Raw genomic sequence first — 25,963 nt, forward strand, 5'->3', positions numbered from 1 at the left:
TGGGTATACCTGGGTACTCGAGGGTCGTGCCATGTGCTGACTCCTGTCTGGGTGTGGAGGAAGTACACCTGGCCCTGCTGCGTGGTCCTCTGCTCTGTAAGGGGGGAACAACAGCATGGGTAATCATACAGGTATTGGAGGTACAGAGCAATGGTTACAGACAAGTGCACACATGTGAGAGATGAGTGAAAGAGTGGTATGAGTGAGAGAGAAATGAGTGAGAGTTGTGAGTGGATGATAAGGAAAACAAGTTAGTTATACATTTCTTCCACGGTGAGGATTTTCATTGGTGCGCCAACGTGCGTGCGTATCTTGATCCGAGCGTGTGTGCATGCGTAAGAGAGATCATACAGACAGAGATAAAAGCAGGAAGTGAGTCAGTTTGGATCCCAGTTGCGCGGCTGATAGGGGGGAGAAGAGGGTTTGTTGTCTGTGTGTCTGTGAGCTCATTCATCACAGCTTCACAGAGATATTTCCATGAGCTGGGAAGCTCTTCTCTGGCATTCCTTTGGACCCACCGCCCTGCCTTTCTAACATGCGTGTACATAACCTCCACCCCTCCCTCTCCCCGCTGAGCCCAATGCATTCGACACGGAGTGACACTTCTTGGCCGACCTTGGCCCGCCACTCGGGCTGCTGACAGCGGTTCAGAGGAGCTGGCCCCAAAAAGAGACAGCACCCTGCTAATCTTGAAGGGCTGGGTTGGGCTGCTGTGATTTACTCCTAAATCCTCAGCAAGACTACACAGTGTCTGAGGATCAAGCGGCCGCCCTTGGGCTGCGTGTGAGGAAGGAGAGAGGAGGGGGAGGAGTGAGCGGCTGCCGCCAGCCTTTGACTGCTCAATTCAATTAGGCCTTTAAAAATGGGGCCTGTCAGGCTCCTTATGCTGCGCTGCAAAGTCATGGTGGCTGCGCTGTTGGGTCTGAATGGGGACACAGATTATCAGGATGATTCAGCCGAGCGTGGGGCCGAAGGGATGCAGTTAACACTGAGGCATTGCAATAATGACACCGGTCTTAAAGCAGAAGGAGACACGTCTGTCATAGAGGTGGTTCATAATATAGGATGCTCCAGTCTATTCTGGCTGTGGGAACCAAAGTGGTCGTTCTATAGTGTGTGTTTGTGTATGTCTGGTGTGTCCATATCGTGTGTTAGAATCCTCTTTCCACTAACCGTATCCCTCAGGCAGGTCTGGGGGCGTGTGGAGGTGTGTCCTGCTCATGTAGTTCCTGTGTCTCTGGGAGCGGACGCGTCTCTCCTGGGCCCGCTGGTCGCTGGACGGGACACACGGGACGGTGGGTGTGGCCCCGTTGGTGCTCAGGATGGGCGTGTTCTCATCCACAATGCAGCTGAGAGGCCGGCCCGGGCTGGAGTACTCCGACGCAGGCCTGGGAGAGACAGGGAACAGGAGGAGAGGAAGGACATCAAACAGGGAGGGTGGGTTATATTATCTCCTTCATGGTAGGTTTGTTGAAATCAGACCAGTGTCTATTGATATTTAAAATGTAACTGTGCTTGTAATAGGAGCGCTTCGATGCTAAGGCTAGACATTGGCTTGCGCCTGTTTTGTTAAGCAACATGAGGTCAGTCTAGAGTAGAGAGAGAGAGAGAGAGAGAGAGAGAGAGAGAGAGAGAGAGAGATAAAACTGTGGAGCAACAACACCGTCTGGAGCATAAGAGTCTTAGGGCCCTGTTCAATAGTCTGCAGTGTATCCTAACACAAATTCAATGCTGTCTAGGCCATGGGTTTGAGGCTGGGTAGTGGGTAAAACTGTGTACTCACTCAGCCTGGACTCAGGGAGAGATATAACATAGTAAATGTAAAATCGGTCTCCCTCCATTTAGTATGATATGTTATGTTTCATATTGGTATGTATTAATTTGTGTATGTCCATCATCCATTTTGAATGATATGTTACGAATTCCACTTCTGTTGTGGCTAACGTTAACTAGGCTAGGGGTTAGGAGTTAAGGTAAGCTAATATGCTAAGTAGTTGCTAATTAACATAAATGCTCAAGTTTAGGTTGCTAGATGTTCGCATCAAAAGCCCACCCATCCTCCCCGACCAACCTCCCTCTAGTTTTTGGGCTTAAGTAACCTTGTGTCTTATGTAACCATACCAATATCATACTAATTTGAGTGTCACAGATTTACATTTACTATGTTACTCACCTGGTAGGCCTCTCCCACTGTGTGGTACGAGTGATGTGGTTCAAGTACTGGATTCGGCCAGACGCAGTCCTCCGCTCCTCCCAGCTGGATGCAGCAGATACAAACAAACACATGTACAAAGCAGTGAGTGGACATTGAGTGCAACCAATTTCAGGTAGTACCTCCTGTTTCAAAACATTGCCCCCCTACTAAACATGATCCAGAGCTTCTTGCTAATTAATAGGACCCAGTCTCCCATCTGCTCACCCAATTCCTCTGGCGCACACCAACCCCAGACTAAACTCCCCAACCCCAGCCAACATCATTGGCTCAGTGCTGAGGTCAGTCGTGCTAAGCTGGTGAAGTGTCTGAACAGCAGAGCCTCTGGTATCTGAACAGCAGAGCCTCTGGTATCTGAACAGCAGAGCCTCTGGTATCTGAACAGCAGAGCCTCTGGTATCTGAACAGCAGAGCCTCTGGTATCTGAACAGCAGAGCCTCTGGTATCTGAACAGCAGAGCCTCTGGCTACTTGGACTGGAGTCTGGGACACCACACCACATGCTGTCTGGAACACTTTTGTTTGTGGGGCAGTGTGGTTATGATAGGCTCTGACTGGCCCTGCTGTGAGGGTATGATGTGGTGGTGTATAGTGTGTGTACTGTCCAGTATGGACAAATGTTAAATGGGGTTGTGGTGTGGTGGTGGGTACGGTATTCACCCGTCTGGCAGGTCATTGTCAAACAGACGGCTGCAGTCCACCACTGGGCCTCCTGTACCTATCCGGTCTCTGGACTGCAGGCTCACTGTGGACACACAGATACACATAGGAGAATGAGAATAGATACACATCTATTCATGTCCTCTCATACCAGAGACTAAAATTTAAGAGGATCAGACGGTCAAATCCTCTTGTGGGTGACAAGATGATCGTGTCTGGAAGTAGAAGTACCAGCCGTCTGCACTCTGACAGCGATCTGGCCAGTCTCGAATCCCAGTTCTGGAGAGGACCCAAGAAGTGAGTGGAGGGCACGTATTGGTGGGTCAGAGGTGAGGTGGCGTGGCAGCGGTGCTGTGACTGTCTGTCACCAGGCCCTGTGGTGCAGATGGCAGTGCGTGCCGTCTGAAGTCTGAGGGAGGCGCTCGTAAAGCCTGGTGTTGGAGGCACGGCACGCTCAGGGTCAGCGCTCAACGCTTTACACACCAACGAATCACTGGGAAAATAAGTCACCCTGCAGGCTCAGGTTACTGGTAGGAGCCTACATGGTGTTGGGAGGGGTTTTGTTCTCTTTCCCGGTTTTCATTCTATGCACAGTGGTGTAGTGAGGTCTTATCAGCATTATAAAAATAAGTGATGTTAGCCTGAGGTTCTAATAATGGAGTGCTAACACTTCAGGTGCATAACAGTGTTATGTGAATGTACGCGAGTGTGTGGTGAATGTCTGTGTGGCCTGCTGGTCACTGCTGTACTCACCCACTATCTGACCCCTCACTGTGTCACTGTCATTGGGGCCCAGCTTGTTCATGTCCAATCTCTGATCTGTGGAGGAGAGAGGGGAAGGAGAGAGGCAGGAGAGGGAAGAGGAGAGAAAGGAAAGGGGGATCGATCACTGTCTGAGAGACATGTAAACTAGCATTGTTGGGAGGGTTTTTCTCCCCGCAGACAAGTCCCTTTGCTCTGTATCGTTTACATCACCACAGTGAATTCCTCTCTCTCCCTCCCCTCCCCCTCCCTTGAAGGCTGGGTATTGGATATGCACTGGAACAGATGGTCTGTGGAGTGGCCATGGGCCGTAAAAAAAATCACTGAGCATCGGTACCGAGCAGCCTGCAGTTCACTACAGAGGTCAAACATTTGACAAATCTCTGCACAAAGCCGGCACTATTCCACCCAGACAGAACATGGACATGAACCCCTGCCAATGTCTGGAAACTCTTTGTCTACGTTCTCAACCCAGGCTGAAAAAAAAAAAAAAAAAAAAAAGGACCAAAAAAATGCCAGGAATACCACGTTGCCTGCAGACATGAGAAATGCCACTATCTGTTCACTGTTGTCTGAGTGTCGTGCAGATCGGCTCAGGATGTGCGTCTAGACTAAACAGGGACCAAAACGTGGCCGGTCAAACTGTTACAAGGTTGGGGCAATGAGCATGCGCACACAAACCCAAAGCCCCCTAAAACGCCTGTGGACAGGACACAGTGCAACAGCTGCAAAAGGCACAAGCGAAAGAATGACAAACATACACTTGAATAAGACCACAACCGAGGGACATAACAAATCTATGCTTACATTTAAATAGCTGTACAATTATGCATGTCTGAGTGAAATGACCGGTTGTCTAGATTTGCAGACAGAGATAAACGGAGGTTAGTCACTGTGGCGCATGCATGCTGCCAGTCTATGGGACAGACGAGGGTGGAGAGAGAGAGAAGGGTGGAGGGGGGAATGAGAGGAAATGCAGAGGCAAACTACTCACAGCTGTGGCACAGGGTTCAGGTTTTCCAGGAAAACAAGTGTCAGGGGCTTCTAGGAAAAGCTGTGGGATTTTGTAATTTTTTCCGTCTACAAGACCGTTGCAGGCCTATCAGCATAGTATACATACAGTTGGAGGGGGAGGCCCTTTGGTAAAGTCATCACTGGGTCCCTGCCTGGCTGGCACGGCTGCGTTGGCTTGGAGCGCCAAGCCTCAATCTCATTTAGCCATTAGCTTCTGACATGACACGTTCACAGTGATTGTGGGCTGATGCGGATTGTCTTTTCCTGTTCTGGTGCTGCAGACTGTGACCCCTCTCACACCCTGGCCTGTGCCCTGTCAGGAGTAGGGAGAGAGTGTGGGCACTGAGCTCAATGTGTCACTGTGACAGGAGCAGGGGATTATTAGCCTGTGACGCCGCTAGCCTGTGACGCCGCTAGCTTGTGACGCCGTTTGTGGGACAGACAATGGGTCACTACACAGACATTACCTCACAGCATTAAATACACACGCACATACACACACTAATCCAATCAGGTAGTCCTTACAGCCGGTGTCTTTGAGGCGGTTGATGGCGTTGGACAGAAGGCGTACACAGCCCAGGAAGCCAGCCCCCTGCTTCTTATGGATCTTCTTGTGGTTCCACACGCTGATGGTGATGGAGTCAGACTTGCCAATATAGCTGAGGAGAGAAGAGAGAGACCAGTCACTTCCAATGTACTGTAGATCTTACTAAAGCCCGTGTTAATGCACTGCTCCAACAGGCCAGTCTTTGCCTGGATGTCCCTGCTGGGGAGGCACACATCCGCTCGGGGGCTGCCTGTCACCGCAGGCTGCATCCCCACAAGGACACAGTCAGGAGGTGTCTGAGAGGGATTTTCCGCCCGGCGTCTGTGAATGTGCGACTCCCGACCCTGAGTGTCTGGGTACGAGACAGACAGATCCTGTGAGTCATAAATCATCCAAAGGCAGCCCTTCGACCCAAAATCACCCGGAGAGAGGGAGAATGAAAGAAACAGGGAGGAGAGGCTGAAAGAGAGATAGAAAGAGGGATAGTGTAAGTGAGGAAAAGAAGGAGAGAGTGAACAGTTGAACCATGACATTACTCCCTGACTGCCTCTACGATCACTCTTAGGTACTGTGTGTCAGGCGAGGCCTGGGTATTAAACTCACACTACGTGAACCTGTCGTGGCACATCTGTTCGGCCCAGTTCCCTTCCTCAGTGTAAAACTAATCATCCATACAGTTAGCAGACTGCATCCCACTATAATTATCATGCTGCTTACCGAAACTAAAGGCATGTGAAACAATGGGGCTGTGAGTAAGACGTCTGGACATTTTGAGTGGAAGCCAAATGCCTGTCTGGGGTGCTATCTGAGAGCATTAGAATGCAGGACAGATTTGTAGGGGGGAATTATTACAGCCAACACAGATCTGGATATGATTATTGTATCAAATAATAAGGGCGGTAGACTAGACATTGGATTAAGCTTTTCAAAACAAGATACAGTATGTTTACATACACTATACACATGCCAAACTCTCAGATAATATGATTACTTGTAATAAGATAAGAGTTTCTCCTCTTAGGCCATCTCTATGTTATGTCTCTGGTTGGTTGAGGTACAGTATATGGCATATTGCATGGCAGTTGGTGCTAGGCAGGCCAGGCTGCATCCAACCACGTTGTGCCAGAAATAAATGAGTTAGCTCTTGGCCTGAGAGGTGGCGGTGTGTGTTAAATCACACTTCTTCAGCAGGCAGGACAGCACCAGCTGGGCCCTGGGGACACTACTGCCACCTGTTCCCCCCAGTCCCCATAGCAGAAGAGATGCGACAGGGAGGGACAAGGGCCTGGGCCAGGCTATGGGAACAGAACATTGTGCACTTGTCTTTTCATCCCAATACTTGTATCTATGAAGGTATAGGAGATGCATTAACATCTCATCATTATATACCAGTGACGTGCACAATACGGAAGTGGTCCGATGAAGCTAAGCTACAGGACTGTTTTGCTAGCACAGACTGGAATATGCTACGCGATTCATCCAATAAAATTGAGGAGGTTAACACATCATTAATAAGGGCAACATCCGCACTGAGCTAAAGGCTAGAGTGCTGGTTTCAAGGGGCGGGACAGTATTCCGGACGCTTATAAGAAATCCCGCTACAACCTCCGATGGGCCATCAAACAGTCAAAACATGAATACAGGACTAAGACCCACTCCTATTCGCACACCGCCCCAACAGATCCACAGATGACGCAATATCTTATTGCACTCCATACTGCCATCTCACACCTGGATAAGAGGAACACCTACGTGAGAATACAGTTCATTGACTACAGCTCAGCATTCAACACCATAGTGCCCTCTAAGCTTTTCACTAAGCTCAGGACCCTGGGACACCTCCCTCTGCAACTGGATCCTGGACTTCCTGACAGGCCTCCCCAGGTGGTGAGGGTAGGCAACAACACATCCGCCACGCTGACCTTCAACACGGGGGCCCTTCAGGGGTGCGTGCTTAGTCCCCTCCTATACTCCCTGTTCGCCCATGACTGCATGGCCGTGCATGACTCCAACACCATCATTAAATTTGCTGACGACATGACGGGGGTTGGCCTGATCACCGATGACGATGAGACAGCCTATAGGGAGGAGGTCCGAGACCTGGCAGTGTGGTGCCAGAACAACAACCTCTCCCTCAACGTCAGCAAGACAAAGGAGCTGATCGTGGACTACAGGAAACGGAGGGCCCAAACACACCCCCATTCACAGGGCTGTAGTGGAGCGGTGGAATTATCATGGTCCACACACACCAACACATTCGTGAAGGCACGACAACGCCTCTTCCCCCTCAGGAGGCTGAAAAGATTTGTCATGGGCCCTCAGATCCTCAGAAAGTTTGACAGCTGCACTATTGAGCTGCACCACCGCTTGGTATTGCAACTGCTTGGCGCTATAGAAGGTAGTGCGAACGGCCCAGTACATCACTGGGGCCGAGCTCCCTGCCATCCAGGACCTGGTATAGAGGTCCTGGACGCCAGGGAACTCGGCCCCAGTGATGTACTGGGCCGTTCGCACTACCCTCTGTAGCACATTGGGGTCGGATGCCAAACAGTTGCCAGTCGTGGGAAGGCCCTAAAAATTGTCAAAGTCTCCAGTCACCTAAGTCATAGACTTCCTGCTACCACACGGCAAGCGGTACCAAGTCTGGAAGCAACATGACCCTGAACAGCTTCTACCCCCAAGCCATAAGACTGCTAACTAGTTAGTTAAATAGTTAACCAATAGCTACCTGGACAATCTGCATTGACCCTTTTTGCACTCTTTTGACTCATCAAATACGCTGCTGCTACGGTTTATTATCTATCCTGTTGCCTAGTCACTTTATACCCATCTATATGTACATATCTACCTCAAATTGCCTTGTACCCTTGCACATGGACTCGGTACTGGTACCCCGTCTATATAGCCAAGTTATCGTTACTCATTGTGGATTTATTCCTCATGTTATTCTTTTTCTTTTTCCCCCTCTGCATTATTGGAAAGGGCCCGTAAGCATTTCACTGTTAGTCTACATGTGACAAATAACATTTGATTTGACATATTCATTAACATTTTATACTTCTTAGTATAAATGTAGTTTGTAGCGTGCTGACAAATAAACTGATAGATTTGTCCCCTGGTTTGTCCCTAAAAGGGCCACAGAGCCGTATTACAGTCCAGTCTGTCTGCTCCACATACTTCTACTGGGATGGATTAGGAGTGGAGGAGAGGCAGTTTGCCAGCGAGACACAGTCTGCTATCCTTGGCATGCAGGCCACTTCCTGTAACAATGCTGGCTGGGGTCAGTGGTCACGGGCCAGTCTGTTGGTCTGACCACACCACTGAGGAGGCCCTGACGTGTCAATGTTGCCATGAGCACATACACTTCCTTACGCTGTGCACATACAACCAATGGAAAAAAGCGTCAGTGCCAACTAAGCAAAGGCTTTTATGCAGTTGGCTCTGCTGAGCGTGAGCACCAGGTGTTTCAGACACCATTTGAATAGGTGTGAGTGTGCTCAGCTGCCCTCAGTCAATTAGACTAGCATGGTGTAGTAGGCCTTATCCCTGACACACAGAGGGAGGGCACCTAAAGGTTTAACATAGTCATTAAGAGGAAGGAACACAGGCAGGTTAAAGGTTTGTAAAAAATCTGGAGAGAGGTGTGTGCGTGCGTTTGGCTCCGCCTGGGGAGCACACAGGTCGATATTCTCCCATCCATCACTGTGTCCAGCCCTCTCTCTCCTCCACAGTGGGAATGACTGACTGACTGAGGGCTGTGTTTCCCTCCTGTCACACGGGACATGAACAGCTAATTAAACAGCCATGTTGGGAGAGGGTCTGGTATCCTGAGCAACCAAACAAAAGGAGACATGTGCTTCCTCTTTATGTTAGCTACGTGTGATGGCTGGATAAACACTGGGCAAATACTGGAAACTTTCACTCTCCCTGCCTTTCACTCCCCCCCTCTCTTTTTCCAGGTTGCTTTCACAAGACAAGCAGTCTTTGGGAAAAGCGACATGGGTGCAACAAGACATGCACATATTTCTGTCCAAAAGGTAAAAGGCTTCTGAGATTAGTTTCCCTCCCCATGGTTCTATTTAAATGTTTTTATTTTTCACGTTAGCTACCCCAGTGGAGTTGTCATCGCTGGCCTACAGATAAGTGAGAGGGCAGACATAAACACAGCTTACTGTAGGGGCATTCAGATCCTGCAGAATCAATATCTGACACATCCCTGATGTCCACTTGGCACATTGGAGTTGGGTGAGGTTGAAGGAATGCATAGATCACAGGAGGTTGGTGGCACCTTGATTGGGGAGGACGGGCTCGTGGTAATGGCTGGAGCCGAATGGGTGGAATGGTATCAAATACATGGTTTGCAGGTGTGTGATGCCATTCCATTCGCGCCGTTTCAGCCATTATTATGAGCTGTCCTCCCCTCAGCAGCCTCCACTGGTGTAGATATAGCATAGAGGGCACTGGTGAAGGTTATAGAGAGGGTCCGCAGTTCAGCAGAATGCTGGTTCATTACTAAATCAGCAGGTTAAGGTAAGGTTTCTGTTAGATACACAGTTTCACATCTAGTCACAGCTGCTTCTATATGGATGCTGTGTCAAGCACAAGCTCTGCGCTATCCATTATGCGGGTTAAGTGATGAGGGGACTCACAGGTCGTAGTGCTGGTTCCACTTGGGGTCGAGGGTGTTCTTCACGGTGTCTGTGGAGTGACATTGTCCTGAGCCGTCCACCACCACTTTGGCAAATGGATCAGGGAGGCCTGCAGGGGAACAAACACACACACACACACACACACACACACACACACTGCCTCAGCACACTGGCCTGGCCAAGGACAGGCTGTACTAGGAGAAAATTTTACAGGCATCACTCTATCATTATTCGATGATTTCATTATGCAGATGGAAGTGAGACTACACTGTTTCTGAATGCGGGAAAAGAGGGCATCTGAAGAAAACTACTTTTGATGAATAACATTCTCTAACAGTCTAGGAATGGCTGATGTGTGAATCTGATAGTGTGACTGAACCTGACCCGAGTGACAGATATCTAGAGATACGGGTGGAAATGACACTGACACTAATAGACAGACCTGAGGGACATGTTGGATGACATTCACCTGCACACTGCCTGGATGTGGTGGACGCACAAGCTCACGGACACACACACGTATGCCATGCAGGCCCACACAAACAAAACAAAAATGCACTTAGAAATATATATATATCTCTCTCCATATACATAAATACAGTATCCCACAGAGACAAGCCTACCTTGCTGCCACACACACTCCCAGAGTTCTCTCCACCCAGGCCCTGACTGAGTGAGTGTTTACTCAGTCCCTGAGTGCTGGAATGGGAGGAATGGGCACCAGAGAAACCACCTGAGTGAGGGACCTTAACACACTCACTCTCCATGACAGCCTGACCCAAACACACCCAAACACTGGGGCCACTATGGACACCTAGCACACACTGAAATGCTGTGCTGTTTCACTCTGAAATGGACTAGCTTTAAATGACGGTATAAACGTTTTATTGAGATCCCATACTTATTGATATTTCAGACCTGTGTGACTCAATGCATGAAATGTGAATGCAGAAATAAAGGCAATAAAATAGGCCTAGTTTTATTACAAATACTTGGCTAATATTGATAAGCTACATCATGGTGATGTGGTGAGCTCATCTTGCTCTCCACAAACATATCAGTAGTAACATTACAGGCTGCTAACCCTTTCCTCTTTGCTGGTGTAGTGTAGTGGCTGGTTGAATGTGTTAGCATGGCGTTCTGCTGGTAGAGAACTCTAGCAGCTGGCAGCAGGCCCTCTTTTATCAGCACAAACTGACCCACTTTTCACATTTCTCATGGGGGATACATATCTCACACTGCAGACGTCAAAGCCCCCAAGCCCCCCGACTATGAATCTATAAAGCCATTTAAAATGGAGTCGAGGATCAGAAACACAGCTTTCATTGGGTTACTTACGAAAGAAATCTTTCTTCACCAGGTTTTTGGCGCAGAGGACTGAAACAGAAGAGGAGAATGCGGTGTTATTTTTAATCGTTGCAGATAGACACATATTACACACTGACAGGCTGTTGTGATTGTGGGGTTACATCACTGCCAAGGGAGAGGTTTGTGCAGGGCTGAAGTTATACACTGCTACTCTGGGAACTGAATCGAAAAGCGCTCCATCTTGGATATAGATAGCCTTGGCTACATTACATAAGCAACAGCAGCAGGAGCATTTATTTTATAATGTGTAATGTAAGACAAGTAATTTCACTTTCAGGTGATAGAGAAAACACATGAACATATATCTTTAGCCAGACTGAATTGTGCCAGACCCTACATCTCTAAATTTGAGTGTGTGTACTGATCATAAGCTGACAACCAGGTGATGACTCAATGACATGAGGAGCTCTCCTGTTCCCCTCCAGAAAATAGACCCACATCAACATGCTTTATAGCTACAGTAGTTGAGCAACTCAACCAAGAAAGTAACTTGACGATAGTGCATATGGGCACTTGTTGGCGACATGCTGAATCATAGGGCATTCGCACATTAATTCAATATGAACTATTAAAAGGGAGGGGCATACTCTTCCCCACAGCAGCCAGCCTGCAGCAGCAGAGCAGTAGATTGGGCAGTTCCCCTGTGAGAGCCATGGAGGGGCTGCTGAGGCAATGAGGCAGAGCCACTTAAACACCCTCCACTGGGTCTGGATGAAGAGGCTCAACGGCCACCTGGGTGTCTGGAGCCACCACCACACACTCAGTCACTTACTCAGCCCCGGCCCCAGCCCCTCTGGTCCACTTCAGTACAGACACAGGTAATAATGGCCTGGATTTCTATTGTATTTCAATTACCTTTAAGTATTTGGTCTATGTATTTTTTGGCCATCCTGGTCACATCCCACTGATCAGAATCCACCCACTATGCTCACTACCAGCGCCATTCAATACCACCCACATAGGCGCCAACTGTGGTGCGACAGCCATCCATAGTTGCCATGTGAGTCGATTTCACATCTTTGAGAGATTAAATCTGTCTCGTGTCTGGCGGGCCCCTTGTGTGTCCTCTCGCTACAGAGACCCGCTCACATGCAGGTGAGTGTCCAGACTTTACTTTGCTAACACAAATAAACAAAGGCAGGCCCATAGGGGCAGACAGCATTGAATCTACAGCCACCGCTATTCATCTGACACCCCCACCCCCCCCACCCACAGCTAAACACAGGGAGAACCACAGTGCTTACACTGCATGTGAAACATAACCTGACTCCTAAATCAATTTAGGTCGGAGCTGAAACAACGTATGACAGGGAACAGAACACCATTTAAGAGTGCCATGGACTGAATTAAAACACACACATCACAGACAGCAGTGTGAAACAAACATCTACACATGGTGTTTACTGATATACTCAGCACACACAAAGGGTTTCTGGGTTTAAATGAGAATTACTCCATTAAGATAGAGAGAGGAGGGAGAAAAATAGGTCTTAACCGAATCTAAACCCTCTTGGGGGATGGGGAGGGAGAACATGCTCGACAGACGAGGAAGAATTTCTTTCAGCAAACATCCCTGGGAATTTGTTCCGTTCCAGTGAAACCCACCTCATTACTCAAACATCTGGTATGCATCTCTCTCAGTCTCAGTCTGTCTCACACACACACTGTATGCCAGTCATCGCACACACCACAGGCCCCTGAAAGGGTCCACAACACCTCGCTCTGCACACCAGCTCTAGCTCCAGTGATCTAATTAATTATTTACAGGCAGAGAGGTGAGAGAGAGAGAGAGGTGAGAGAGAGAGAGTCGGGCGTGAGGAGCTGAAGAGTTGTAAGAATCAGGTGACAGCTCTCTGTGTTATCACTATTCAGGTCTCCCTTGCTTCTTCTACAACCAACTATGGGCAGAACAACATATGCTGGGTCCTGAAAACTAGCTTCATAGTGTTTCTCCAAAATAGATGATTAAATCAAAAGAACTGGACTCAGAAAGCTGGTAATTTTCTGTATTTTCACAGCTGCAGCGGAGCAAAGCTACAGGAGATGGACATGAAAAGTGAAAACGTTACAGGGAGTCCCAGTGAGAAAGGGCAATGGTGAGTCTCATATAGCCAAATGTAAACTGGGAGAGAGGAAGAGGGAAGAGAGAGGAGGCCGGTGACACAATAGGCCTGTCTGACTGTGGTAGAGAAATGACACATCACACACCAGAACTTGCAGTAATGTCCCTCTGATCGGGACATGAAAACCAACGGGCCTTCTGTAAGCATACATTAAACCTAGCCATCAATACAGCAGGAAAACAACACTACACTTATACACGTAAAATATAGAACAGGCTGAATTACAGCCGAGCACAGCGGACCCAAGACAAAACCAATGAAATTACAGAGACAACCAGACAATGGCAGCAGAGAAGCCAATGATGAGATTGACCGCAGAGCATGAATGGAGCACAGGGCAGCAATCATCATCCAATGGAAGCCAACCATCAGAACATGAGAGGAGTTCTCATTACTATGGCCCTATAAAATCTGCCATGCGGAGAATGGGGATGGAATCACAGTATCCAGACATTAAAACGGAATTCAACCATATAAAATTGTTTTATTGAACTTAGTAGGGAATCAACTAAATGTATAGAAAATTAATTTGTGCAAGTTTATCATAAGACATGAACAGAATGCATCAGTGATTTGTATTTCCTGCAACTTTCTGAAGAGTTAACGAGAATTCCCCATCTGTGTATGCGCAGTGAGTGCGTCTACCACTTTGTGTAGCCGCTAGCGATGATGCTAATGAAAAGTCTTCTGGTAGATGGAAAGGCTTTCCCAAAAACCTTCTCATTTAAATGTTCACTACAAAGTAACCTACGCTTAAATGGCAGAATGATATGATTATTTGCATCAATCCAGTGGGTATTTGTTTAGCAAACTCTACCATCACGTGCACTACAAAAACCACTAAATAACAGCCTCTTGCTAGGTGCACACTGGAATTAAAAAGGTAACTACAACCCAAAATCTACATTTCTAAAAAATGTCAGACCTCAAGTGGTCTCCTGATGTGGTTTAAGCATTGATGTGGCTTAGAACATCCAATTTAGTTGTTTTTCTATAAAAGAAAAGTGTGATTTTGAGAGCGAAAACATGGAGGAAAACAGAAACCTTGAAAAACTGAGAATACGGAATCAGGCAAAAAAATTAAAAACAGATTTTCTTGGACCCTACATTACATACAGACAAGAGTACACTCAGACACCATGGGCCAACTGCCTCTCCTTCAGTCAATATATAGCCTAACCACCAATATATGTGTTGGGATAGGTAGGTCAATGTTATGCAGGTATTGGGCAGATAGTCTGACTGATCACGTAGTAAACTAGCGAGTGAAGACCGGCTGTAAACTCTAATGCTGTACACATAATTCCATGTGTCCGGCCCTGACTGTCTGATGGGTTTCCCTGGAGAAGGGCAGCTAAATTAAGTTACCATGGCTGAACATGGCAGGCTCCAGATCATGCGAGTGCTGGTTGACCCCAGGAAAGGGAACGCCGTGGTCGGATCGGGCTCTATACCAGCGGCTCAGCAGGCTTCCACCTTGGACGGATGGACAGACAGACTGCAGTAGGAGCCTGAAGATGGACCTGCTAGACGGTACAGGGCGTCCCGGTCCTCTCTTCAGGGGTGTCACCTCTCATGGGACGGAGGGCTGAATCCCTCGGCTCAGCTTTATACTTTTACAGGGAGAGGATTCAGTGAGTTATTGAATCTTACATGAACACAAGGGGTTATGGGACCCTTGGTTTGTACCTCACTGTCACTCCTTGTGGCCTCATTTTGGTTAGTTAGTGATTTCTCAAGGGCTCTTTCCCATGGTAGCAGAGCACTTGCCTCTCGTGTATAAATCTGAATGTCAAACAGCGACGCTCTTAAATGTTTCCCTGATGATGGTTGTTTAATACTTCTCATGGTGTTACATACACTTCATGACCAAAAATATGTGGACACCTGTTCATCGAACATCTCATTCCAAAATCATGGGCATTAATATGGAGTTGTTCCCCCCTTTACTGCTATAACAGCCTCCACTCTTCTGGGAAGGCTTTCCACTAGTTGTTGGAACATTGCTGCGGGGACTTGCTTCCATTCAGCCACAAGAGCATTAGTGAGGTCGGACACTAATGTTGGGCGATTAGGTCTGGCTCGCAGTCGGCGTTCCAATTAATCCAAAAGGTGTTCGATGGGGTTGAGGTCAGGGCTCTGTGCAGGCCAGTCAAGTTCTTCCACACCGATCTCGACAAACAATTTCTGTATGGACCTCGCTTTGGTGCACAGGGGCATTGTCATGCTGAAACAGGAAAGGGCCTTCCCAAACTGTTGCCACAAAGTTGGAAGCACAGAATCGTCTAGAATGTCATTGTATGCTGTAGCGTTAAGATTTCCCTTCACTGGAACTAATGGGCCTAGCACGCACCATGAAAAACAGCCCCAGACCATTATTCCTCCTCCACCAAATTTTTACAGATGGCAGGTAGCGTTCTCCTGGCATTCGCCAAACCCAGATTAGTTCGTCGGATTCCCAGATGGTGAAGTGTGATTCATCACTCCAGAGAACGCGTTTCCACTGCTCCAGAGTCCAATGGCGGTGAGCTTTACGCCACTCCAGCCGACGCTTGGCATTGCGCATGGTGATCTTAGGCTTGTGTGCGGCTGCTCGGCCATGGAAACCCATTTCATGAAGCTTCCGACGAACAGTTATCGTTGCTTCCAGAGGCAGTTTGGAACTCGGTAGTGAGTGTTGCAACTGAGGACAGACAATTTTTACGCGCTCCGCGCTTCATCACTTGGCAGTCCCGTTCTGTGAGCCTGTGTGGCCTACCACTTCGCGGCTGAGCCGTTGCTGCTCCTAGACATTTCCAATTCACAATAACAGCACTTACAGTTTAACGGGGCAGCTCTAGCAGGGCAGAAATTTGATGAACTGAAAGTTAGTGAGCTCTTCAGTAAGGGCCATTCTACTTCCCATGTTTGTCTATGGAGATTGCATGGCTGTGTGCTTGATTTTATACACCTGTCAGCAATGGGTGTGGCTGAAACAGCAGAATCCAATAATTTGAAGGGTGGCCACATACTTTTGGTGATATAGTGTATTTACAAGCAGTTTCTAAATAGAAAAGAACAGATGGAGGATCTGAATGTAGAGCAAGGAAGAGAACTGTGGGAGGACAGTCAGAGAACCATCCTGGAGAAAGAGAATGGTTGCACATCCCATCTCACCAACAACACAGAATATTGCATTAAACGGTCCATAAGCCACTGAAGAAACATAGCATACACCATATAGCTGACAGAAATATATTAGCCATATGATCCAACCCATGGCCTCCATTTAATCTACTTTGTCACGATAGCTTTGTTTAATTACATTACGTTAAGTGATTGTCCCCATTTTCCTGCCAGCACACAGAATTCTTTAAATGTATGGGTTTATAGGAAGTGTGTCCTGATGACAGGAGCCTTCCCTAAGAAAAAGGAAACCGGCGAGCTTGCACCTACAGGGCGGCATCGTAAATCTGTTTTTATTGGTCACGCCGGGCGCACTCTCATACTGACAAATACATAGCTCTCCATCTTGGCACATGGACATGGAGACACACACACATATACAGTACCTTCGGAAAGTATTCAGACCCCTTGACCTTTTCCACATTTTGTTACATTACAGCCTTATTCTAAAATTGATTAAATAAATAAAAATCCTCAGCAATCCTTCTACAACTTGATTGGAGTCCACCTGTGGTAAATTCAATTGATTGGACATGATTTGGAAAGGAACACACCTGTCTATATAAAGGTCCCACAGTTGACAGTGCACGTCAGAGCAAAAACCAAGCCATGAGGTCAAAGGAATTGTCCGTAGAGCTTCGAGACAGGATTGTGTCGAGGCACAGATGTGGGGAAGGGTACCAAAACATTTCTGCAGCATTGAAGGTCCCCAAGAACAGAGTGGCCTCCATCACTTTTAAATGGAAGAAGTTTGGAACCACCAAGACTCTTCCTAGAGCTGGCCACCCGGCCAAACTGAGCAATCGGGGGAGAAGGGCCTTGGTCAGGGAGGTGACCAAGAACCCGATGGTCGCTCTGACAGAGCTCCAGAGTTTCTCTGTGGAGATGGGAGAACCTTCCAGAAGGACAACCATCTCTGCAGCACTACACCAAATCAGGCCTTTATGGTAGAGTGGCCAGACGGAAGCCACTCCTCAGTAAAAAAGGCACATGACAGCCCGCTTGGAGTTTGCCAAAAGGCACCTAAACTCTCAGACCATGAGAAACAAGATTCTCTGGTCTGATGAAACCAAGATTCAACTCATTGGCCTGAATGCCAAGCGTCACGTCTGGAGGAAACCTGGCACCATCCCTACGGTGAAGCACGGTGGTGGCAGCATCATGCTGTGGGGATGTTTTTCAGCCGCTTTCAGAGTTGCAAAGAAAAAGCCATATCTCAGACGGGCCAATAAAAATAAAATATTAAGATGGGCAGTCTGAGATATGGCTTTTTCTTTGAAACTCTGCCTAGAAGGTCAGCACCCCAGAGTCGCCGCTTCACTGTTGAAGTTGAGACTGGTGTTTTGCGGGTACTATTTAATGAAGCTGCCAGTTGAGGACCTGTGAGGTCCTTCATTTCTCAGAACAAGAACAGACTGACGAGTTTTAGAAGAAAGAAAGTTATTTGTTTCTGGCTATTTTGAACCTGTAATCGAACCCACAATTGCTGATGCTCCAGATACTCAACTAGTCTCAAGAAGGCCAGTTTTATTGCTTTTTTAAATCAGCACAACAGTTTTCAGCTGTGCTAACATAATTGCAAAAGGGTTTTCTAATGATCAATTAGCCTTTTAAAATGATAAACTTGGATTAGCAAACACAACATGCCATTGGAACACAGGACTGATGGTTGCTGATAATGGGGCTCTGTACGCCTACATAGATATTCCATAATAAAAAATAAAATAAAAATCAGCCATTTACAACATTAACAATGTCTACAATGTATTTCTGATCAATTTGATGTTATTTTAATGGACAAAGAAATTGGTTTTCTTCAGAAAACAAGGACATTTCTAAGTGACCCCAAACTTTTGAATCGTAGTATGTATGTATGTATGTATGTATGTATGTATGTATGTATGTATGTATGTACAGTAAAGATTTATACACATTTGCCTTTAGAGTTTAATTAGAGTTGTGTTTGGGATCATTGTCATGCTGAAAGACCCAGCCACGCTTTCATCTTCAATGCCCTTGCTGATGGAAGGAGGGTTTCACTCAAAATCTCACGATACATGGCCCCATTCATTCTTTCCTTTACACGGATCAGTCGTCCTGGTCCCTTTGCAGAAAAACAGCCCCAAAGCATGATGTTTCCAACCCCATGCTTCACAGTAGGTATGGTGTTCTTTTGGATGCAACTCAGCATTCTTTGTCCTCCAAACATGCGAGTTGAGTTTTTACCAAAAAGTTATATTTTGGTTTCATCTGACAGATATGACATTCTCCCAATCCTCTTCTGGATCATCCAAATGCACTTCAGACGGGCCTGGACATGTACTGGCTTACGAAGGGGGGACACGTCTCGCATTGCAGGATTTGAGTCCCTGGCGGCGTAGTGTGTTACTGATGGTTGGCTTTGTTACTTTGGTCCCAGCTCTCTGCAGGTCATTCACTAGGTCCCCCCGTGTAGTTCTGGGGATTTTTGCTCACCGTTCTTGTGATCATTTGACCCCAAGGGTGAGATCTTGCGTGGAGCCCCAGATCGAGGGAGATTATCAGTGGTCTTGTATGTCTTCCATTTCCTAATAATTGCTCCCACAGTTGATTTCTTCAAACCAAGCTGCTTACCTATTGCAGATTCAGTCTTCCCAGCCTGGTGCAGGTCTACAATTTAGTTTCTGGTGTCCTTTGACAGCTCTTTGGTCTTGGCCATTGTGAAATTTGGAGTGTGACTGTTTGATGTTGTGGACAGGTGTCTTTTATACTGATAACAAGTTCAAACAGGTGCCATTAAATACAGGTAACGAGTGGAGGACAGAGGAGCCTCTTAAAGAAGAAGTTACAGGTCTGTGAGAGCCAGAAATCTTGCTTGTTTGTAGGTGACCAAATACTTATTTTCCACCATAATTTGCAAATAAATTCATTAAAAATCCTACAATGGGATTTTCTGGATTTTTTTTTCTCAATTTGTCTGTCATAGTTGACGTGTACCTATGATGAAAATTACAGGCCTCTCTCATCTTTTTAAGTGGGAGAACTTGCACAATTGGTGGCTGACTAAATACTTTTTTTCCCCACTGTATGTATGTATGTATGTATGTATGTATGTATGTATGTATATAGCTCTGGCAAAAATTAAGAGACGACTGCACATTTTTCTTAAATCAGCATCTCTACATGTATGACAGCCATTCCATTCTAGTGTCTGTTGAATTCCAACACAGGCACACCTCATTCTACTGAATTAGGTACTGATTAGGTGATCACATGAACCAAATCTTATTTAACGAGGAAAAGTATAAAATCCACTGTTGTGGTCATCACTATCCTCTTGCAATAGGACCAGCTGGATGGCAAAAACAGTGCTAATAGTACCTCAAAAGTAATATTAATCAAAAAATAACTATTGACCATGCCAAAAGAGTTGAAAAGGAAAGGTTTTGAGTGAGGAAAAGAAGGGTTCAATTCTGGCTTTACTGGCAGAGGGATACAGTGAGCGTCAGGTTGCTTCCATCCTTAAAATTTCAAAGACGGCGGTTCATAAGAACAAGGTCAAGCAGCAGACAATGGGGACAACAAAGCTACAGACCAGCAGAGGGCGAAAACGACTCTCTACTGACCGGGATGACCGCCAACTAATTAGAATGTCACTCAACAACCGTAGGATGACATCAAGTGACCTACAAAAAGAATGGCAAACGGCAGCTGGGGTGAAGTGCATGGCGAGGACTGTTCGAAACTGGCTCCTCCTCTTTTCATGTGACAACACTGAAGAAATGACACTTTGCTACAATGTAAAGTAGTGAGTGTACAGCTTGTATAACAGTGTAAATTTGCTGTCCCCTCAATAACACAACCATTAATGTCTAAACCGCTGGCAACAAAAGTGAGTACACCCCTAAGTGAAAATGTCCAAATTGGGCCAAATTAGCCATTTTCCCTCCCCGGTGTCATGTGACTCGTTAGTGTTACAAGGTCTCAGGTGTGAATGGGGAGGTGGTGTGTTAAATTTGGTGTCATCGCTCTCACACTCCCTCATACTGGTCACTGGAAGTTCAACATGGCACCTCATGGCAAAGAACTCTCTGAGGATCTGAAAAAAAGAATTGTTGCTTTACATAAAGATGGGCTATAAGAAGATTGCCAAGACCCTGAAACTGAGCTGCAGCACGGTGCCAAGACCATACAACGGTTTAACAGGACAGGTTCCACTCAGAACAGGCCTCGCCATGGTCGACCAAAGAAGTTGAGTGCACGTGCTCAGCGTCATATCCAGAGGTTGTCTTTGGGAAATAGACGTATGAGTGCTGCCAGCATTGCTGCAGAGGTTGAAGGGGTGGGGGGGTCAGCTTGTCAGTGCTTAGACCATACGCCGCAGACTGCATCAAATTGGTGTGCATGGCTGTCGTCCCAGAAGGAAGCCTCTTCTAAAGATGATGCACAAGAAAGCCCGCAAACAGTTTGCTGAAGACAAGCAGACTAAGGACATGGATTACTGGAACCATGTCCTGTGGTCTGATGAGACCAAGATAAACTTATTTGGTTCAGATGGTGTCAAGCATGTGTGGCGGCAACCAGGTGAGGAATACAAAGACAAGTGTATCTTGCCTACAGTCAAGAATGGTGGTGGGAGCGTCATGGTCTGGGGCTCCATGAGTGCTGCCGGCACTGGGGAGCTACAGTTCATTGAGGGAACCATGAATGCCAACATGTACTATGACATACTGAAGCAGAGCATGATCCCCTTTTTTTCGGCGACTGGGCCACAGGGCAGTATTCCAACATGATAACGACCCCAAACACACCTCCAAGACGACCACTGCCTTGCTAAAGAAGCTGAGGGTAAAGGTGATGGACTGGCCAAGCATGTGGGGCATCCTCAAACGGAAGGTGGAGGAGTGCAAGGTCTCTAACATCCACCAGCTCCGTGATGTTGTCATGGAGGAGTGGAAGAGGACTCCAGTGGCAACCTGTGAAGCTCTGGTGAACTCCATGCCCAAGAGGGTTAAGGCAGTGCTGGAAAATGATGTTGGCCACACAAAATATTGACACTTTGGGCCCAATTTGGACATTTTCACTTAGGGGTGTACTCACTTTTGTTGCCAGCGGTTTAGACATTAATGGCTGTGTGTTGTGTTATTTTGAGGGGACAGCAAATGTACACTGTTATACAAGCTGTACACTCACTACTTTACATTGTAGCAAAGTGTCATTTCTTCAGGTGTTGTCACATGAAAAGATATACTGTAATATTTACAAAAATGTGAGGGGTGTACTCACTTTTGTGAGATACTGTGTGTGTGTGTGTGTGTGGTGTGTGTGGGTGTGTGTGTGTATATATATATATATATATATATATATATACACATACATACACTACATACATACATACATACATACATACACACCCCCACCCTCAGTACCAGTCAAAAGTTTGGACACACCTACTCATTCAAGGGGTTTTCTTCATTTTTACTATTTTTTACAGTGTAGAACAATAGTGAAGACATCAAAACTATGAAATAACACATATGGAATCATTTAGTAACCAAAGAACAAATCAAAATATATTCTATATTTGAGATTCTTCAAAAAGTAGCCACACTTTGCCTTGATGACAGCTTTGCACACTCTTGGCATTCTCTCTACCAGCTTCACCTGGAATGCTTTTCCAACAGTTCCCACATATGCTGAGCACTTGTTGGCTGCTTTTCCTTCACTCTGCGGTCCAACTCATCCCAAACCATCTCAATTGGGTTGAGGTCGGGGGATTGTGGAGGCCAGGTCATCTGATGCAGCACTCCATCACTCTCCTTCTTGGAAAAATAGCCCTTACACAGCCTGGAGGTGTGTTGGGTCATTGTACTGTTGAAAAACAAATAATAGTCCCACTAAGCCCAAACCAGATGGGATGGCGTATCGCTGCAGAATGCTGTGGTAGCCATGCTGGTTAAGTGTGCCTTGAATTCTAAATAAAATCACAGACAGTGTCACCAGCAAAGCACCCCCACACCATCACACCACCTACGCCATTCTTTACAGTGGGAAATACACATGGAGATAATCCGTTCACTCACACCGCGTCTCATAAAGCCACGGCGGTTGGAACCAAAAAGGACAAATTTCCACCAGTCTAATGTCCATTGCTCGTGTTTCTTAGCCCAAGCCAGTCTCTTCTTCTTATTGGTGTCCTTTAGTAGTGGTTTCTTTGCAGCAATTCGACCATGAAGGCCTGATTCACACAGTCTCCTCTGAACAGTTGATGTTGAGATGTGTCTGTGACTTGAACTCTGTGAAGCATTTATTTGGGCTGCAATTTCTGAGGCTGGTAACTCTAATGAACTTATCCTCTGCAGCAGAGGTAACTCTGGGTCTTCCTTTCCTGTGGCGGTCCTCATGAGAGCCAGTTTCATCATAACGCTTGATGGTTTTTGCGACTGCACTTGAAGAAACTTTCAAAGTTCTTGAAATTTTCCAGATTGACTGACCTTCAGGTCTTAAAGTAAGGATGGACTGTCGTTTCTCTTTGCTTATTTGAGCTGTTCTTGCCATAATATGGACTTGCTCTTTTACCAAATAGGGCCATCTTCTGTATACCCCCCCTACCTTGTCACAACACAACTGATTGGCTCAAACGCATTAAGAAGGAAAGAAATTCCACAAATGAACTTTTAAGAAGGCACACCTGTTAACTGAAACGCATTCCAGGTGACTACCTCATGAAGCTGGTTGAGAGAATGCCAAGAGTGTGCAAAGCTGTCAACAAGGCAAAGGGTGGCTATTGAGTATCCCGAGTGGCGCAGTGGTCTAAGGCACTGCATCGCAGTGCTAGCTGTGCCACTAGAGATCCTGGTTCGAATCCAGGCTCTGTCGTAGCCGGCCGCGACCGGGAGACCCATGGGGCGGCGCACAATTGGCCCAGTGTCGTCCAGGGTAGGGGAGGGAATGGCCAGCAGGGATGTAGCTCAGTTGGTAGAGCATGGCGTTTGCAACGCCAGGGTTGTGGGTTCGATTCCCATGGGGGGCCAGTATGAAAAAATGATGTATGCACTCACTAATTGTAAGTCGCTCTGGATAAGAGCGTCTGCTAAATGACTAAAATGTAATATTTGAAGAATCTCAAAGATATTTTGATTTGTTTAACATTTTTTGGTTACTACATGATGTGTTATTTCATAGTTTTTATGTCTTCACAAGTAATTGTACAACGTAAAAAAAAAAATTAAGAGAGAGAGAGAGAAAATATCATGGGCACTTGCACACACAGTCACAAAAAGCCATACATTTTCCCAGGATTGGGAGTGTAAAAAACATTATTTCCGTTAGTTTAGTTACAATCACATAATTTATTTCCCATGTCCACTTTTAACAAAATGCTGTTCTCAGGGAGTTGCAATTTGTTTGCACAACCAAGTGATGTACTTGCCAAAGTGAATAAGGGCGAGGGGAGAGCTGGAGAGCCTAATGGTACAATACAATTTGAGTGACAATTCTAACCAATTCCACCTTATTATCCATGTTGAAGGGTTTTGTCTAGATGGGATAAAGCTTTTGTCCGATTTTCCGTAGCAGGTTAGGAGAATTAACGTAGCAGGTTAGGAGAAATAGATTAAGGTTAGGAAAACGTTTCTACTTTTGACATTCATTTGGCAAAAGCAGTTTCCCTTCTAGCCATGACCATGTGGAAGGGAAAATAATCATTTCTTTAACCGTCAGAAACCCACCCATGAAACCACTGTGGTGCAAACTAATTTTCCAAACATTTCTCACCCTGTCTGCCCCCACTAAAGGACTTACACACTCCGGAAAAACATCACGTAACCATTTGCATCTCGGCTCATCTTAAGTCGTCAGTCGCCATAGCGACGGCGGTATCAAGTCAAGGCTTGGAGAAGGGTCTCTCTGTGTGTGTCTGTGTTTCTCATTCTGGTCGCGCTGCCGGCTGCTCAAAGACCCAAGGACTGCAGTGTGACTGACAGGGAGGAAGGACAGCACAATTGAGCTGTTCACAACGGGAGAGGAGTAGGCTAATGAGTGTTGACATTTAAAACTATGTAATGGAGAAGAATACAGCACACAAACAAACAGACACTATAATAGAGGCGGCCTCAGAGGCATTCCTAATTGTTGTATATCAGTGGAATGAGATGAGTGTGAATTTGACAGGGTGGACAGAGTACACTTGTAGTGTACAGTTATTCAATGGTGTCAGCCTTGTACCAGGCACTGCGTTGCAACATCAGTCAGCTAAGGTATCTGTGGGGGTGACAAAGTGAGTAATGACGAGTGTAGATGCTGTATATCACAGCTTGAATGCTAATGATAACCACGCCGCGTGCCCTTCCCTCTATCACCAGGCTGTCCACACAGCCTTCATAGGGAACCGGGATCACATGCAACTCTGATAAATGACAAAAGCCTTTTAGGCTAACACGTTCTACATTTACTACACGTTCTTATCTAAATGGCCCACAACCAAACAGCTGGAGAGGAATTTGAAGCTGCAGCTGGACACACATTCAGAAACCCACCCACACACACTTCCCTCTTATGACCCATAAAGCCTCATCTCTTAATATCCTGTTAAAGATATGGTACCACTTAATGTCCTCCTACAAGCCCTGAGTCATTGGCACCGACAGGAACAAACACGTGGAACACATCTAATGACTAAACTGGAACATAACCCGGCATTCCAGCATGTGTATCCTCTCTATGTCTGACAGTCAGTCAGTAGGTGGGTTATTAGTCACATCATAGGTTTCCATATCACAGCCCAAACTAGGTAGCTTCCCCGAAGGGGGGAGGATCAGCAAACACCACAACCTCCTGGCCTTCTCGGTCAAAAATCAATGAACAGATAGGCTAGAGGCAGGCAGAGACCTTGGATAAAGTTAAAGTTCCACCTGTGGAGAGAGGGAAGTGGGTGAATCTCTCCCAGGGCTGGACACAAAGAGACCCACTGTCCGGGGACTCAATGCACCCCGCCACTCAGGCCACCTGGGGAGGGAGAAGTCACATGACACACTGAATGAGAAAACAATCACTGGCCAAAACAAAATGGAGGCACTTCAGCTGGATCCCGCACATCTCCCTCTCTCTCAAACACACACTCAAACTCTACCACTCAAATTATAACCGAATGGGATGGAACATGGGAAATGGATGCTGTGGGGAAAAAAGGGGGTTGACAGTGCTGCCCTGGTGTACAGCTCTGTGGTTAACCATCACACTGGAGTGCCTGTGGAGGAAGAGGAGGAAGTGGGGGTGTGGGAAAAGAGAACTGCCCTGTAAAAACCCACCATTACCAGCCTGTCCAAAGTCAAAACCAGGTCTGGAATTTAAAAGAAAAAGAGGGACGTGTCAAAATCAACCTCTTTTAGTGTGAAATCATAATTGTGACCCAAAACAATAGTGCTGCTGCCGCTAACCCGTGCACCACCCTTCCCCTCCCCCTAGTCCAGTGCCCTGACCCAATC

The 25,963-nt window shown here is 46.6% G+C and overlaps 1 protein-coding gene across 2 annotated transcripts in view; it reads right to left on the reverse strand.

Moving 5' to 3' along the window:
• The window catches only part of LOC121568980 (E3 ubiquitin-protein ligase SMURF2), a 63,048-nt gene that overhangs the window by 19,468 nt on the left and 17,617 nt on the right, over positions 1 to 25,963 (reverse strand). For both annotated transcript variants that reach the window (XM_041879528.2, XM_045221138.1), the window contains 8 exons: positions 11,182 to 11,220; positions 9,844 to 9,952; positions 5,173 to 5,306; positions 3,625 to 3,690; positions 2,872 to 2,956; positions 2,174 to 2,257; positions 1,174 to 1,388; positions 10 to 94 (listed from right to left, as the gene is read on the reverse strand). In XM_041879528.2, coding sequence (XP_041735462.2) covers positions 10 to 94; positions 1,174 to 1,388; positions 2,174 to 2,257; positions 2,872 to 2,956; positions 3,625 to 3,690; positions 5,173 to 5,306; positions 9,844 to 9,952; positions 11,182 to 11,220 — 817 coding nt within the window. The remainder of the gene's footprint in view (positions 1 to 9; positions 95 to 1,173; positions 1,389 to 2,173; positions 2,258 to 2,871; positions 2,957 to 3,624; positions 3,691 to 5,172; positions 5,307 to 9,843; positions 9,953 to 11,181; positions 11,221 to 25,963) is intronic.

This window comes from Coregonus clupeaformis, chromosome 7, assembly GCF_020615455.1.
Source record: "Coregonus clupeaformis isolate EN_2021a chromosome 7, ASM2061545v1, whole genome shotgun sequence".
In the NCBI taxonomy this organism is placed as follows: domain Eukaryota; kingdom Metazoa; phylum Chordata; class Actinopteri; order Salmoniformes; family Salmonidae; genus Coregonus; species Coregonus clupeaformis.